The sequence below is a fragment of the Zootoca vivipara genome, chromosome 12 (genome assembly GCF_963506605.1).
Source record: "Zootoca vivipara chromosome 12, rZooViv1.1, whole genome shotgun sequence".
NCBI lineage: Eukaryota > Metazoa > Chordata > Lepidosauria > Squamata > Lacertidae > Zootoca > Zootoca vivipara.
In genome coordinates, this window is record NC_083287.1 from 13,647,623 (window position 1) to 13,661,260 (window position 13,638).

At 41.8% G+C, this 13,638-nt stretch overlaps 1 protein-coding gene across 1 annotated transcript in view; it reads right to left on the minus strand.

Annotated features, from left to right (window-relative positions):
* Positions 1-13,638, minus strand: part of LOC118091883 (collagen alpha-6(VI) chain) — a 94,996-nt gene that overhangs the window by 48,174 nt on the left and 33,184 nt on the right. Inside the window, exons 13-16 of the mRNA XM_060281053.1 lie at positions 11,854-11,999; positions 11,661-11,753; positions 3,747-3,800; positions 931-1,002 (exon numbers count right to left, since the gene is read on the minus strand). Of these exons, the coding sequence (XP_060137036.1) occupies positions 931-1,002; positions 3,747-3,800; positions 11,661-11,753; positions 11,854-11,999 (365 nt within the window). The remainder of the gene's footprint in view (positions 1-930; positions 1,003-3,746; positions 3,801-11,660; positions 11,754-11,853; positions 12,000-13,638) is intronic.

Consider the following 13,638-nt stretch of genomic DNA (forward strand, 5'->3'; position numbering starts at 1 on the left):
TCGAGTTTGTGTTTAGGGGATCTTTGTCAGTTTGCATTTCTTGGTGCAGAAAGTATTGACCTGATGTGTAGAGATCTTTCCTATTCTACTTAATTCAAGAGGGTTCTGGAAGCTTCTCTGTATGAAAGAAGCTTCATGATGTTTGGGTTATGCCTCAGAGAAGCCGAGTACAGCTGGCTTAAACTGGTTCTCTTATCTCTTTCTTTCAAGGTCATGCTGACTATAAATATAAATATAGGTCAGAAGGAGCCTGGGCTTCACTTTCTCTTTCTATCTCTCTTCCTTCTGGTGTGGTGTTCTGTACACAGTATGGCTTAGTGTTAAGTTTTAGACTTATTATAAGTTATTGTAAGTTTAAGTTAAGTCTGCCGCAACTGGATTTCTTATGGACAGTGCCAATCCTGATTATACTGGGTGCTCATTTGCCTTCAGTAGCAGTAAAGCTCTGCTGGATGAAATATTAATTATCTCTAGACTATTTTGGGGGGAATCCGACAGTTGCTACTCTGCTAACTGTACATTGGAATCTACTCCGGATCACCACTGAGTAGAATTTCCATGACAATCTTTTCTAACAACTCATGCCTCAGTCAAGAGGCAAACAGCTATACTAGACAGAACTTTTATAATGAATTTGCACCCGTTCACCGAGACTCGCTATCAGTTTAATTTGCACATTGCTTTTGCACATCCATGGAAATGGATTCATCCGGATAAATGAATGGTTTCCGAGGTGGAAAGGTACATATTCTGCATTCCTCAAGGGGAGGAAAGTGAGCCCCAAATTCTCAAAGCTATATGATAGAGCCGCACGAAAATCCACAGCAAGACACAGATGGACAAAAAAAAGAGAAAAAGAAATAAATTGTGGCAAGAATAGTATTCTGGGTGCACCCCGAGGAAAAATATACTTCAAGACCATTCACTTGCCTTTAGGCCTCTTGCACCACTGCAGCCTCTTTCTCCTCGTTTGCCAGTGATACCCGTTAGACCCCGATCTCCCTAATGAAGAAAGAGAGATTGGTAAAAGCCACACTTTCCACATGAACCACTGCATGAGGCTGAGAGCCTTTGTCTCTAGAGGACCTGTGACCAGAGTGTCTGATATCTGCTGAACATACACATAGCTGTGGCCGGCTTTTACTGAGTTAGGGGGTGTCAGTCTTAACAATAACAAATTAAAAGCCACCGTGTCGCAGAGTGAGGTCTTAACATAACACCAACCGTTTGCTCTCTCTGTGAATACTGAACTGATTCTCTGAGTGTGAGTTCTTGGTGCAGCCAAAGCAGCAGCGTCGACGCACAAGAGGGAGGTGTCAGCAACACAAGGGAACTCCAAAGTTTGCAGAAGTTAAAAAATATATACAAGGTGTGACTGGAAAGTCCGGTGAATCGTCACATAAATCGGACAGTGAGAAATATTAAGGCTTTCTGATACAATGCACCATTGGCAACTGTTGGAAACGTCTTGAGAAGTCCTCTTTCAGTTCCCTCGTCATCACAGCAGCTTGGACGTGTGAAATGTTGGAAAATCTGTGCCCTTTCAGTAGAGAATTCAGTTTTGGAAAAAGAAAGAAATCCGGTGAGGCCTGATGGGGAGAATATGGAGGGTGGGACACCTCAGTAACCCCAGTAATGATTTCACACAGAATATGCGATTCTTCCACCATCATTCGGACGGACAAAGGCTGATCCCACATCACTAGCTCAATAACTCTGTTGGCATTTGCCGCCCTTCTGCTCATCGATGATCTGCCAGACCGAGGGTCATCTTCAATGGTTTGCCGCCCTTCACAGAAACACTCAAACCATTCGTACACCGTCTTTTGAGTTACAGCTTCATCTCCGTACACAATTGTGAGCATTTGAATATTTCTTGCTGTCCGATTTCTGTGATCATTCATCAAACTTTCCGGTCACACCTTGTATAAGCAAAGCAGTCCAGAAAGGTCCGTGTATGCTTAGTGGATCATGGGATACTGCCCGGCAGCTCAGAAGTGTGGGGCAAATGGAAAAACCAGGTGGTAGTAGCCATGGAATTGAGTTTCAAGGGAAGGGAAGGGCTGGTGGTTTGGCCCCTTGAACATTCAAACTTCACTTGTGGATCATTCGGAAGAATTTTAATTGTTTTAATGCTTTTGTTTTTTGTTTTTCCCTTTGGTTTTTCTCTTCTTCTTCTTCTTCTTCTTCTTCTTCTTCTTCTTCTTCTTCTTCTTCTTCTTCTTGAATTCTTCTTTTCCTTTTCTTTCCCCCCCCTTCAGATAGGAATTCAAGTTGATGTTGTACGTGAATCTTCTCTTTTTGTATTTTATTTTATTTTATTGTAATTGCTGATTGATGTATCTAGAACGTTATGTCATTTTTTAATGAAGGACAAATAAAGATTTTTGTAAACTAAAAAAAAAAGTGGCTTTGTGCCAGAGGACAATAAAAAAAGAGATTACACGGGGGGGGGGGGAACATTCGAACTTCACTCTGCAACATTTTGTTGTAGATCCTTGTTTCACTGCTGCTACTACTACTAATAGAGATGGAAGGACCTGTCAAATTCTGTATTCTCAGTTTTATCATTTTTCCAATAGTAAGTGCAATTCTTCACATATTTCATAACTTTTGGTGGGGGGAGGGAAATCCCCACGGGATCTATCTTGCCAAACACGTTTTTATACGCAGTTGGGACCAATGTGCGCATTTCAGCAACCAAGTTTCCTAATGTAACACATTTATGCATGATATTTTCAGCACATTAACTTTCATGCATGGTTTTCCTGACCGTATGAATTTCTGTAAAGATTGGAGAACTGCATTGCAAAATTCAGAAATGTATACATTTCAAAGGATAGCTGGGTTTCAGCTCATATATTGCTTTGGAATGTGTGAATTTGACACGTTCAGCTTTAAATGTGTGCTGAATCAAATTTCTTCTCCATCCCTAAATAGCAGTAGTAGTAATATAGGAGGAGAAGGAGGAGAATCAGTAGCTTCTTTCTCCCACAACAGCCAATCAGCATTCTAATGCCACTGAGCACACAGCTCTCAATAGGCTGTTTAGGGCAGGCATGTCCAAAGTCTGTTTCGGGGGCCTAATCACCCCACCGGTCAATTTAATCAGGCCCTCTTTGAAAAAAGTTTGGACACCACTGGTTTAGGGCTTCTGCCAAACTAGCAGTTCCAAAGCACACCAGCGCAAGTAGATAAATAGGTACCACTGTGGCGGGAAGGTAAATGGGATTTCCGTGCATCTGGCTTCCATCACGGTGTCCCGTTGCGCCAGAAGCGGTTTCGTCCTGCTGGCCACATGACCCAGAAAGCTGTCTGTGGACCAACGCCGGCTCCCTCGACCTGAAAGCGAGATGAGCGCCACAACCCTAGAGTCGCCTTTGACTGGACTTCACCATCCAAGGGTCCTTTGCCTTTGCCTTTTTACCTCTACTGGCACCCTCCTCTTTTCTTCTCTTAGGCATGGCCGGTCTCATTTTGTCCTCAAGTCGAGCAGGACTCTGGGAACTGAGATTATTATTTGTGTGTATGAGAAAGCTAGCCTGGAGGTCCCTTCTCTTGAGACAGCAGGATGGGCTGTAATTTTTTTATATGGGCTGATGAATAAACAAATAAATCTTCTGCGTTTGGAATGCTTTTAAAAGTCGTGCTTTATGCAGATTCCCAGGAACAGAACCAGGCCGCTCTCATGTACCGTAAGTGAGCAGGGCATTGCTTCTGTCCCACAGAACTATGTGTTTACTTACCGGCCCTCCTTCCTCACCCGGATGACCAGGGTGCCCTCGATAGCCTTCATTTCCCTGGAAAACAGCAGTTCAGAGAGAGGGGGTCACATTTAATTCAAAAATGCTGCTTCTTGCAAATAACAGAACTTCTTTGCACTTATTTCGAAGACCTGAGGTGACCTCTTTTTATTCTTTATTCTTAAATGATCCATTTTTTATTTTAAAAAATTCATTTTATTTGGTTTTGCAAATACAAAGTTATATTTGGAAAATCTAGATATATATCCATATATGGAGATTTCTCCGAATCTCAGGACTTCCCCCATCCCCTCCATGGGGTCCCATGTTAAACATTTAATACTACATATTCTTCAATACTCCAACTTTTATATCAATCCATATTATCCATGGTAATTGTTACACTGCAAGTGAATTCAAAATCCTGCTAATGTTTCCATCTGCTTATAGTGGTCTCCTAAATAACTTATTTAAAAAAATCCCATTCTTTTATAAAGTTTTTGTCCTGTTGATTTCTGAGTTTTCCCATCAGTTTTGCCATATCAGCATAGTGCATCTGCTTGGTTTGCCACTCCTCTTTGGTAAGGACTTGGTCTTCTTTTCATTTCCGGGCTAGTAACATTCCTGCTTCTTGGGAGAAAAGCAATGACAAACCTAGACAGCATCTTAAAAAGCAGAGACATCACCTTGCCAACAAAGGTCCGCATAGTTAAAGCTATGGTTTTCCCAATAGTGATGTATGGAAGTGAGAGCTGGACCATAAAGATTAAAGAAGGCTGATCGCCGAAGAATGGATGCTTTTGAATTATGGTGCTGGAGGAGACTCTTGCGAGTCCCATGGACTGCAAGAAGATCAAACCTATCCATTCTGAAGGAAATCAGCCCTGAGAGCTCACTGGAAGGACAGGTCCTGAAGCTGAGGCTCCAATACTTTGGCCACCTCATGAGAAGAGAAGATCTCCTGTACCTCCCATAACTCTATCCAGGACTTTTTGTTCCATCAGTCAATTAACATGTGCTAAGAAACACTCCAGACAAACTAGTTCCGGGCCACCAACAGACCTGCAAGTTAGAGACAACCTCTAGAAGAGCAAGAGGCCCTGGCATGATTGGTGAGAAAAGGCAGGAGCACAGGGCTACTGAAGCCAGCCTGTCCTGCAAAGGCTGTCCCTTCCTTGGTTTCCATTTCAGAAAGCAGCATGCCCAACCGTCTACCCTGTATGTGGGTCCCTTGCTTGTGGGTTTCCCACTGGGATGAGGCTCTGTGGGAACAGGAAGCTGGACTAGATGAGTATTTCGTGTGATCCAGTGGGGCTCTTCTGCTCTTAAATGTGCCGAATTAATTTGACTTATCCGAAATGCATCATTATGTACACACAAAACAAAGCGCCCTATCATCTCAATTAAATGAATACTTTGGATAGAGTGGGAAATGTAACAATATTATAGGATGTTTACAAAGGGTCACGCTGACATTAGGTCCAGATGTAATGGAATGAGTTCGGAAAATTACGAGGGCCGGATAAGAGATATTCTGGTAAGTAATCTACTGCCAAAACATACAGTGTTTTGAAGGGTTCAAAATGATTTTCTCCAATGAATTCTGCATTGTTAAATTTGCACCGAGAACTTATGATTCAGAGGACAACTTGCCATTGGCAAGAGAAAGGGGCAAAAAATATGGTAGATCATTCTTCTACCTTTTATGTGCCTGAGTAAGAATCTTTAAAGATATGCTATTTGATCTGCTAGGAAACAGAAATAATACTGGACTGTTTGAAGACAGATACAACAGCTCAGAGATGCCCTACCCCCAGCTGAATACACCATAACTTCATTAACCAATTACTCCTTACACTCAAACTAAGTTAGACACACTAAGAAAAACACAAACTGCCTTATACTGAATCGGACCATTGGTCCATTTAGTTCAGTATTGTCAACACCAGGGTTCCCCAAACGTGGGTCTCCAACTGTTTAGGACTACAACTCCCATCATCCCTAGCTAGCACCACCAGTGGTCAGGGATGATGGGAACTGTAGTCCAAAAACAGCTGGAGACCCAAGTTTGGGATACATGGGTCTACATTGAATGATCCTGGGTCTCAGACAGGAGATGTCCCCAGACCTACCAAAAGAAGGAACCCGAGACCTTCTGCAAGCAAGGCAGACATTCTGCCACTGAGCTTCAGCCCTTTGCTTGTCAGAACAGTTGTGTGATCTTCCATTGGGAGGGTGAGGGTCCAAGGTATAGATAGATTTGCTATGTCAGGCTATGCAGGGCTGGTCAACCCGCCGCTGTCAGGATTGTGCAGTGGCAACTTTCAGCAAGATCTCACTGAAAGTGGCCACGCAACCCCACTAAGTGAGGCTTTGTTTACCTGAGGCAGAATAATGGGACAGTCATATGAAGAGGTGGGGTGGAAGCCCATTGTGTGTTTTGCCTTCCCCATCCCCCTTCCCATTACTTGCAGAGGGATGCGGGTGGTGCTGTGGTCTAAATCACTGAAGGTCAGCGGTTCAAATCCCCACAACGGAGTGAGCTCCCGTTGCTCTGTCCCAGCTCCTGCCAACCTAGCAGTTTGAAAGCACGCCAGTGCAAATAGATAAATAGGTACCACTGCGGCGGGAAGGTAAACAGTGTTTCTGTGCTCTCTGGCTTCCACCACGGTGTCCCATTGTGCCAGAAGCGGTTTAGTCATGACTTGCAAAGCTGCCTGTGGACAAATGCCAGCTCCCTTGGGCTGAAAGCGAGATGAGCGCCGCAACCCCATAGTCACCTTTGACTAGACTTAACCATCCAGGGGTCCTTTACTTTTTAAAAAAAAATTACTTGCAGAGAATATACTATTTTCCTATGTTGCAGGCTTCTTTGGTTTCTTCATTTGGAACAATCTACAAACCACTTCATCAAAATGCTCTCCAAGCAGGGTACAAATAAAACTGTAGATTAAACATGGCTGAAACCCACAAACCCTTTTAAAAACAAAGCTATGTAAAACCAGCATCATTAAAAACTAAGATGAAAGCAGTGAAACAAATACAGATAGCTGAGTCTGCATTTTAGCAGCCCTCACCCCGCCATTGGGGGCAGCTGAAAGCATTTTACCAGACCCCCCAAACACAGGTTCTTCTTCCTAGCAAAGCTGTCCTCACTGACACTTGGGTATCAGGAAGGGGGATTTTTTAGGGAGTTAAGCAAGAAGACAACTGCCTGCAACCACCCTCTCCTCCAGGGACTTCTTTAAGTGGAATGTCAGGAGTTTAATTCGTTATCCATAAGGATTGGCATCCGACCCCATTCCTAGGTCTGTGTTTTACAGACAAGAGTATACTGCTCACATCATTTGCTGTCTGGGCCCATCCGCACTGTGCACTTAAAGCAGTAACATACCACTTTAAACTGTCAGTACTTCCTCCAGAGAATTCTGGGAACAACTGTCTAAGGCAGACCCTCCAAGTGTCCCTACTTTTCAGGGACAGTCCCCGATTTACAGATGCCGTCCCGGTTTCTGATTTGATCCCAGAATGTCCTGCTTTCCCTTAGGACGTCCCTAACTTCATTGGAGAAATGTTGGAGGGTATGGAGTTATCCATCCCCCGAGTCAAGGAGATAAGTAACTATAGAACCTTTCGAAGACATCTGAAGGAAGCCCTGTTTAGGGAAATTTTAAATGCTTGATGTTTTCTTGTGCTTTTAATATTCTGTTGAGAGCCTCCCAGATGGGTTAGGTATAAATAAACTATTATTATTATTATTATTATTATTATTATTATTATTATTAGTGATGTATGATCCATTCTTAAGGAAATCAGCCCTGAGTGCTTACTGGAAGGACAGGTCGTGAAGCTGAGGCTCAAATACTTTGGCCACCTCATGAGAAGAGAAGAATCCTTGGAAAAGACCCTGATGTTGGGAAAGATTGAGGGCACTAGGAGAAGGGGACGACAGAGGACGAGATGGTTGGACAGTGTTCTCGAAGCTACCAACATGAGTTTGACCAGACTGCGGGAGGCAGTGCAAGACAGGAGTGCCTGGCATGCTATGGTCCATGGGGTCACGAAGAGTCGGACACGACTAAACGACTAAACAACATTATTATTATTATTATTATTATTATTATTATTATTATTATTATTGGATGCTACAAGCAGAAGAAACTGTTCTCTCTCCTCTTTTCCAAGTCTGTTGGCCAATCAAAACAATAGTGGGCCAGACCAGTAACCATAGAAGACATCTGAAGGCAGCCCCGTATCGGGAATTAATTTTTTAAAAAATGTTTTATGTTTTATTGTGTTTTTCTATATGTTGGAAGCCACCAGACTAGCTGGGGCAACCCAGTCAGATGGGTGGGGTGTAATAATAATAATAATAATAATAATAATAATAATAATAATAATAATAATTTAATAGGACATCCCTATTTTCATTGGAGAAGTGTTGCAGGCGCAGAACTACCATTCCCAGAATTCCCTGGGAAGTGGGATGACCATCCATTGCACCTCCCTAGGAATTGCAGCTCTGTGAGGGTAAATGGTGTCTATTGAAAGCGTTGCAATACCGCTTGAAATTTATAATTCAACTAGGCCATACACTACTCTTGCTCCCTACTTATATAATATTTGGGTTTCCTTTTCTAGCACTTGTGTCAGCAGCAGGTCAACAGACCCTCCTAGAGTCCCCCTTTTTCCAGGGACAGTCCTGGATTTAAAGAAGCCATCCCGGTTTCTGATTTGATCCTGGAATGTCCCGCTTTTCCTTAGGACGTCCCTATTTTCATCGGAGAAATGTTGGAGGGTATGGAGTTATGCGACCCCTGAGCCATCTGTATAGGGAAGTTTTTTGATGTTTAAAGTGTTACTATGTTTTTAAATATGTTAGAAGCCTCCCAGAGTGGTTGGGGCAACCCAGTCAGATGGGCGGGGTATAAATAGTAAAAAAAATATTATGGAATAGGACGTCCCTATTATCATCAGAGAAATGTTGGAGGGTATGAATCAAGGAAAACTTTGCCTGCTTTACACCACCTTTTTTGAAGTTTATTAAACGTTACTAAACAATCAAATTGGTATATGTTTTTAACTCAGCTCAGCGTGTGTGGCAATCCAACCTTCCTTACTCTCTTTGAATCATCTCTTTGAAATGCAGGGGGCCCAAAGAGTTCGCCACAGACCCCTGCAAAAATAATTAGTGAATCATCTCTCAGTCATTCAAGTGGTAAAAGTTAACAAGGAAAACTGACAGGCGGACAATCGTGGGATCCATGGACTGACAGAAGATTTATGACCAAAGAAGCTGGAGGTTGGGTTCTTATTGCACGCTTGAGGTTTGAAAGATCTAATGAATTTTTTGTCCGAAGCATTCGGACTTTATGGAAGTTAAGTGAAGAAACCACAGAGAACTGACTTGGATCAGTTACGTGTTTGTCCCTTACTTTTTCCAGTCAGGCAGGTAGATGTGTTGGTCTGACGCTGTGTGTGTGTGTGTGTGTGTGTGTGTGTGTATTGTTCAGTAGCACCTTATCTGAAGATATGTGCATGCACACAAAAGCTCATACCAAGAACAAACTGTAGTTGGTTTCTAAGGTGATGGACAATTTTATTTTTATTTTTTTCCCAATCAGTTCCTTCCTGTAAATGCCACATTCTCACCATACATTTAAAGCACTTCTTCTTCTTCTTCTTCTTCTTCTTCTTCTTCTTCTTCTTCTTCTTCTTCTTCTTCTTCTTCTTCTATTGTTATTTTATTATTATTTTATTATTTATATTCTGCCCATCTGGCTTAGTTTCCCCAGCCACTCTGGGCGACTTCCAGCACATCTGAAGGCAGCCCTGTTTAGGGAAGTTTTTAATGTTTGAAGTTTTATCTCTATTATTATTATTATTATTATTCTGCTAGGAGCCACCCAGAGTGGCTGGGGAAACCCAGCCAGATGGGCGAGGTATAAATAATAAATTTATTATTATTATTATTATTATTATTATTATTATTATTATTATTATTACATTAATAAAGCATTCTGGTAGCTGTAGTTTGTTAAGGGTACTGAGAGTTGTTAGGAGACCCCTATTCCCTCACATAACTCCCCTGTGAAGAGGGATGACTGTTAAACCGCACATCAAATTGTGAGCTCACATTGATATCTTAATATCCTATTCATTTCTTTTAAGACGTTGACTCAAAATGTCATCTGAAGGTCACCAACTGCAGGTCACCTTATGGGTCTTAACTTCAATAAAGGTAAAGGTAAAGGGACCCCTGACCATTAGGTCCAGTCGCGGACGACTCTGGGGTTGTGGCGCTCATCTCGCATTATTGGCCGAGGGAGCCGGCGTACAGCTTCCAGGTCATGTGGCCAGCATGACAAAGCTGCTTCTGGCAAACCAGAGCAGCGCACAGAAACGCCTTTTACCTTCCCGCCGGAGCGGTACCTATTTATCTACTTGCACTTTGATGTGCTTTCGGACTGCTAGGTTGGCAGGAGCTGGGACTGAGCAACGGGAGCTCACCCTGTCGCGGGGATTCAAACCGCTGAGCTTCTGATTGGCAAGCCCTAGGCTCTGTGGTTTAGACCACAGCACCACCTGCGTCCCTTAACTTCAATAGGAAATCTTGAAAGAGGAAGTCTGATGAGATTCATAACACACCCTCCAACATTTCTCCGATGAAAATTGGGACACCCTATTTAATCATCATCATAATATATTTATATTTATTTATACCAAGATGTTGGACAGAATCCTGGTGTCTCCTGACTCTGCATTAGGATGCTATCACTGTTCACAGGCTGGCATAGGAAGGAAATCAGTGTTGCATCTGGCTGTTCTCCTTCAAGCGATATTGAGTGCGGCAGCTCCATTTCTCAATTTTGAGCTTGTGAATCACCCTAAGATCTATTGATTTTCGATTCTGAGTTGGAGAGAAGCCAACTCAACGATGGGGGTGGAGAAGACCTGAAAATGGCAAAAGAACAATATTGCGGGCAAAAGTAGATGGTGGTTTGGGAGGTGGCAGAGAGAGAAATTTGATGAGGGGGCATTGAACCATTGGAGAAGGGGAGTGGGGTGAGGTGAAAAAATTGAATATTTTTGAATGGATTGATAATTTTGGTTAGAACTTGGACTGGATAGGTTAAGATTTTGTGGGGTTTTTTTGCTAAAGGATAGTTTTATGGGGGGGTTTGCTGCGGAGGGGGTGGAAAAAAATTATGATTAGTTAAAAATAAGTAATTTTTATTGTGTAATTAAGATTAAATTTTGGAAAAATATGAAGAGATTTGGAAGAGTTATAGGCTGAGGGAGAAAATATTTTGTGTTTTAGAAATTGATATAGAATATAAGGTATAAATTGGATTAGAGTAAATATGAATGGTTGGATTAGTAGAAAAGCCTCTGGCCCTTGTTTGTCTCATTCACCCTGGAGTCTCTGGTGCCAGGGGGGACTTTAGGGTGGAGGGGAGGGGGGAGAGGCTAGATATAAAGGACGGCCCTTCTCTTTTCCTCACTCTGGGGTCTTCTGGTGGCAGGGGGAGGTCCCGGGGGGGAGGGGGGAGGCAGGAAAGTGAAGAATTCATAAATAGGGTTAAGAGATAATAAAATGTATATAAATATGATAGAATAAATTGCTAAAGAGGATTGGAAATGGAAATCAGATAGGGGGGATACGGGGAAGTCCACATGACAATGATAAAAATTGAATTTATATTAGATTGGTATTTTTGTTTGTTTGTTTTGTGTTATTTTGTATTGTTGTGTTTGTTTTTGTAATCAATTCTGTAAAATCAATAAAAAAATTTTTAAAAAAACCCTAAGATCTATTGATAAATGGTGATATATACATCTAATAAATAAATAAACAAACCACGCTTTGTCCCCACTTGTGGTACACTCATACACTCCAATTTTCTCTCTTTTTACCTTTATTCCAGAAGTTCCCGGCGGACCCCGAATTCCATCTTCCCCAAAACATTTGCAGCAAACATTGCAGCATTCTCGTTCAGTGACAGTATCCTACAAAATAATGGATGCCGGTCATTGCTACCATCGGCACCATTGAGAACCGAGGAGGGTGTCCTATCCCTTTCCCTCCTCCTTCCCAGAAGAAACTTACAAGCGCTCGCCATAACCTGCTGGGTAGTTCTGGATTACCGATGAGCAAAGGTTCCATATATTCAAATCCTCTACCAAACTCTATTTCCTGCAGTTCATGGAATTCCTGAAAGTTTCCCAGGCCTATCGTTAGAAGTGCATTGAGCCCTGAAAAAGAAAAGGCGTTAAAACCAATTATTTGATTTTTCTAACGTGGACATTTAAAAATACATATTTCTGGGAATAAGTTAGAAGAAGTTAGAAGAAGTTAGAATCCTGGGAATAAGGAAGAAGAAGAAGAGGAAGAGGAAGAGGAAGAGGAAGAGGAAGAGGAAGAGGAAGAGGAAGAGGAAGAAGAAGAAAAGAAGAAGAAGAAGAAGAAGAAGAAGAAGAAGAAGAAGAAGAAGAAGAAGAAGAAGAAGAAGAAGAAGAAGAGTTAATGATCCCTAAACAGCTTTTATTGGATGTTTAAACATTCACATTCTGGGAGGTGATTGATTGATTGATTGATTGATTGATTGATTGAATTTATATACCACCCTATACCTGTGGGTCTCAAGGTGGTTTACAGAATAAAATCAAGATATAGAACCACAAAATACATAATAGAACTGGGAAGTTTGCTGATATCTGCACGACATCACAGAACTCACAATCTCTGCTCAGTCGGTATATAATATGGAAAATTGTACTTTTCGCTTAATGGGTAAAGTTGTAGAAAGCTGGCTTTTATTCATTCCTCATTGGAACACAAACTTTAATGATAATATTCAGCCATATGTTTTACTCATATTTTTTGTAGTTTTTATTGCGTTATAGAATAAGATTTAATTTTGAAAGTCCCAATTGATTTCATTCCCTTTTAAGCAAAACGACTGTCGAGAATTCATATACCACTTCCATCTATGGATGGCTTTCATCAAATTGGGCCAAAAAAAGTCTGAAATCAGTAAAATCAGGATGGATCCTACAGTATGCATTCCTGTGTGATTATTTTCTCAGGAATTGGGCTGGCCACATCAATTTCTTCATGCTTGAGCTGAATTCAAAGCAGCAGTGAAATGTCGTTTTTGAGCTTTCTTCTGGCAGGAAAGGGGACTGCCAGAATCAGCTCTGTGCTTAACAGATGGTAGGTGTATTTTTTTTCTGGATTTAAAATGAAACACAGCTGTATAAGAAAAGACGATGTTCTTTATTTCCAGCGTGTTTCGAGAGAAACACTTTCTCCAGGGATACAAACTCTACAAATCAGTTAAAACCTGACACCTATTCTACTGCAGCTGCCTTCATTCTCCTTATTTTGGAAACTTTAAAGACACGTGATTGATTTCTTCCTTTTTTTTTTCTTTTTGAGTGTCCACGGACCCAAATGTGTACACCCCCACTGCATCTGATCCCTTAAGCTAAAGCCACGTCAACATGCTTTGAGGATTCCAGATAATTCGTAACCGAATTTTCCAAACACCAAAGTCTCGGGGAACATATTAGCTATCTCTTAATTTTGGACAACCAAGCTGGACAATGATCAGGCGTCAACAGCGCGGTGTTTTTGAAATGTTAGTGTCAGTATAAAACTATCACAGGAAGTTCTGTTTGTGTCCTGGCAGCCTGTGCAAGATTTTACAGAATGCCTCCCATATGGATGAAAATGTCGCGCATTTTGGTTATCAGAACGTTAAAGGGCAGGAGGAATAAGCAAGGCAGGCTCAAAAGCATCCGTGCACCCTTTCCTCTGCTCCTGGCTCGGCTTATAAGCACAATGTCTTGGGTACCACCTCGCAGAAATGTTTTCTAGCATCTATGTACC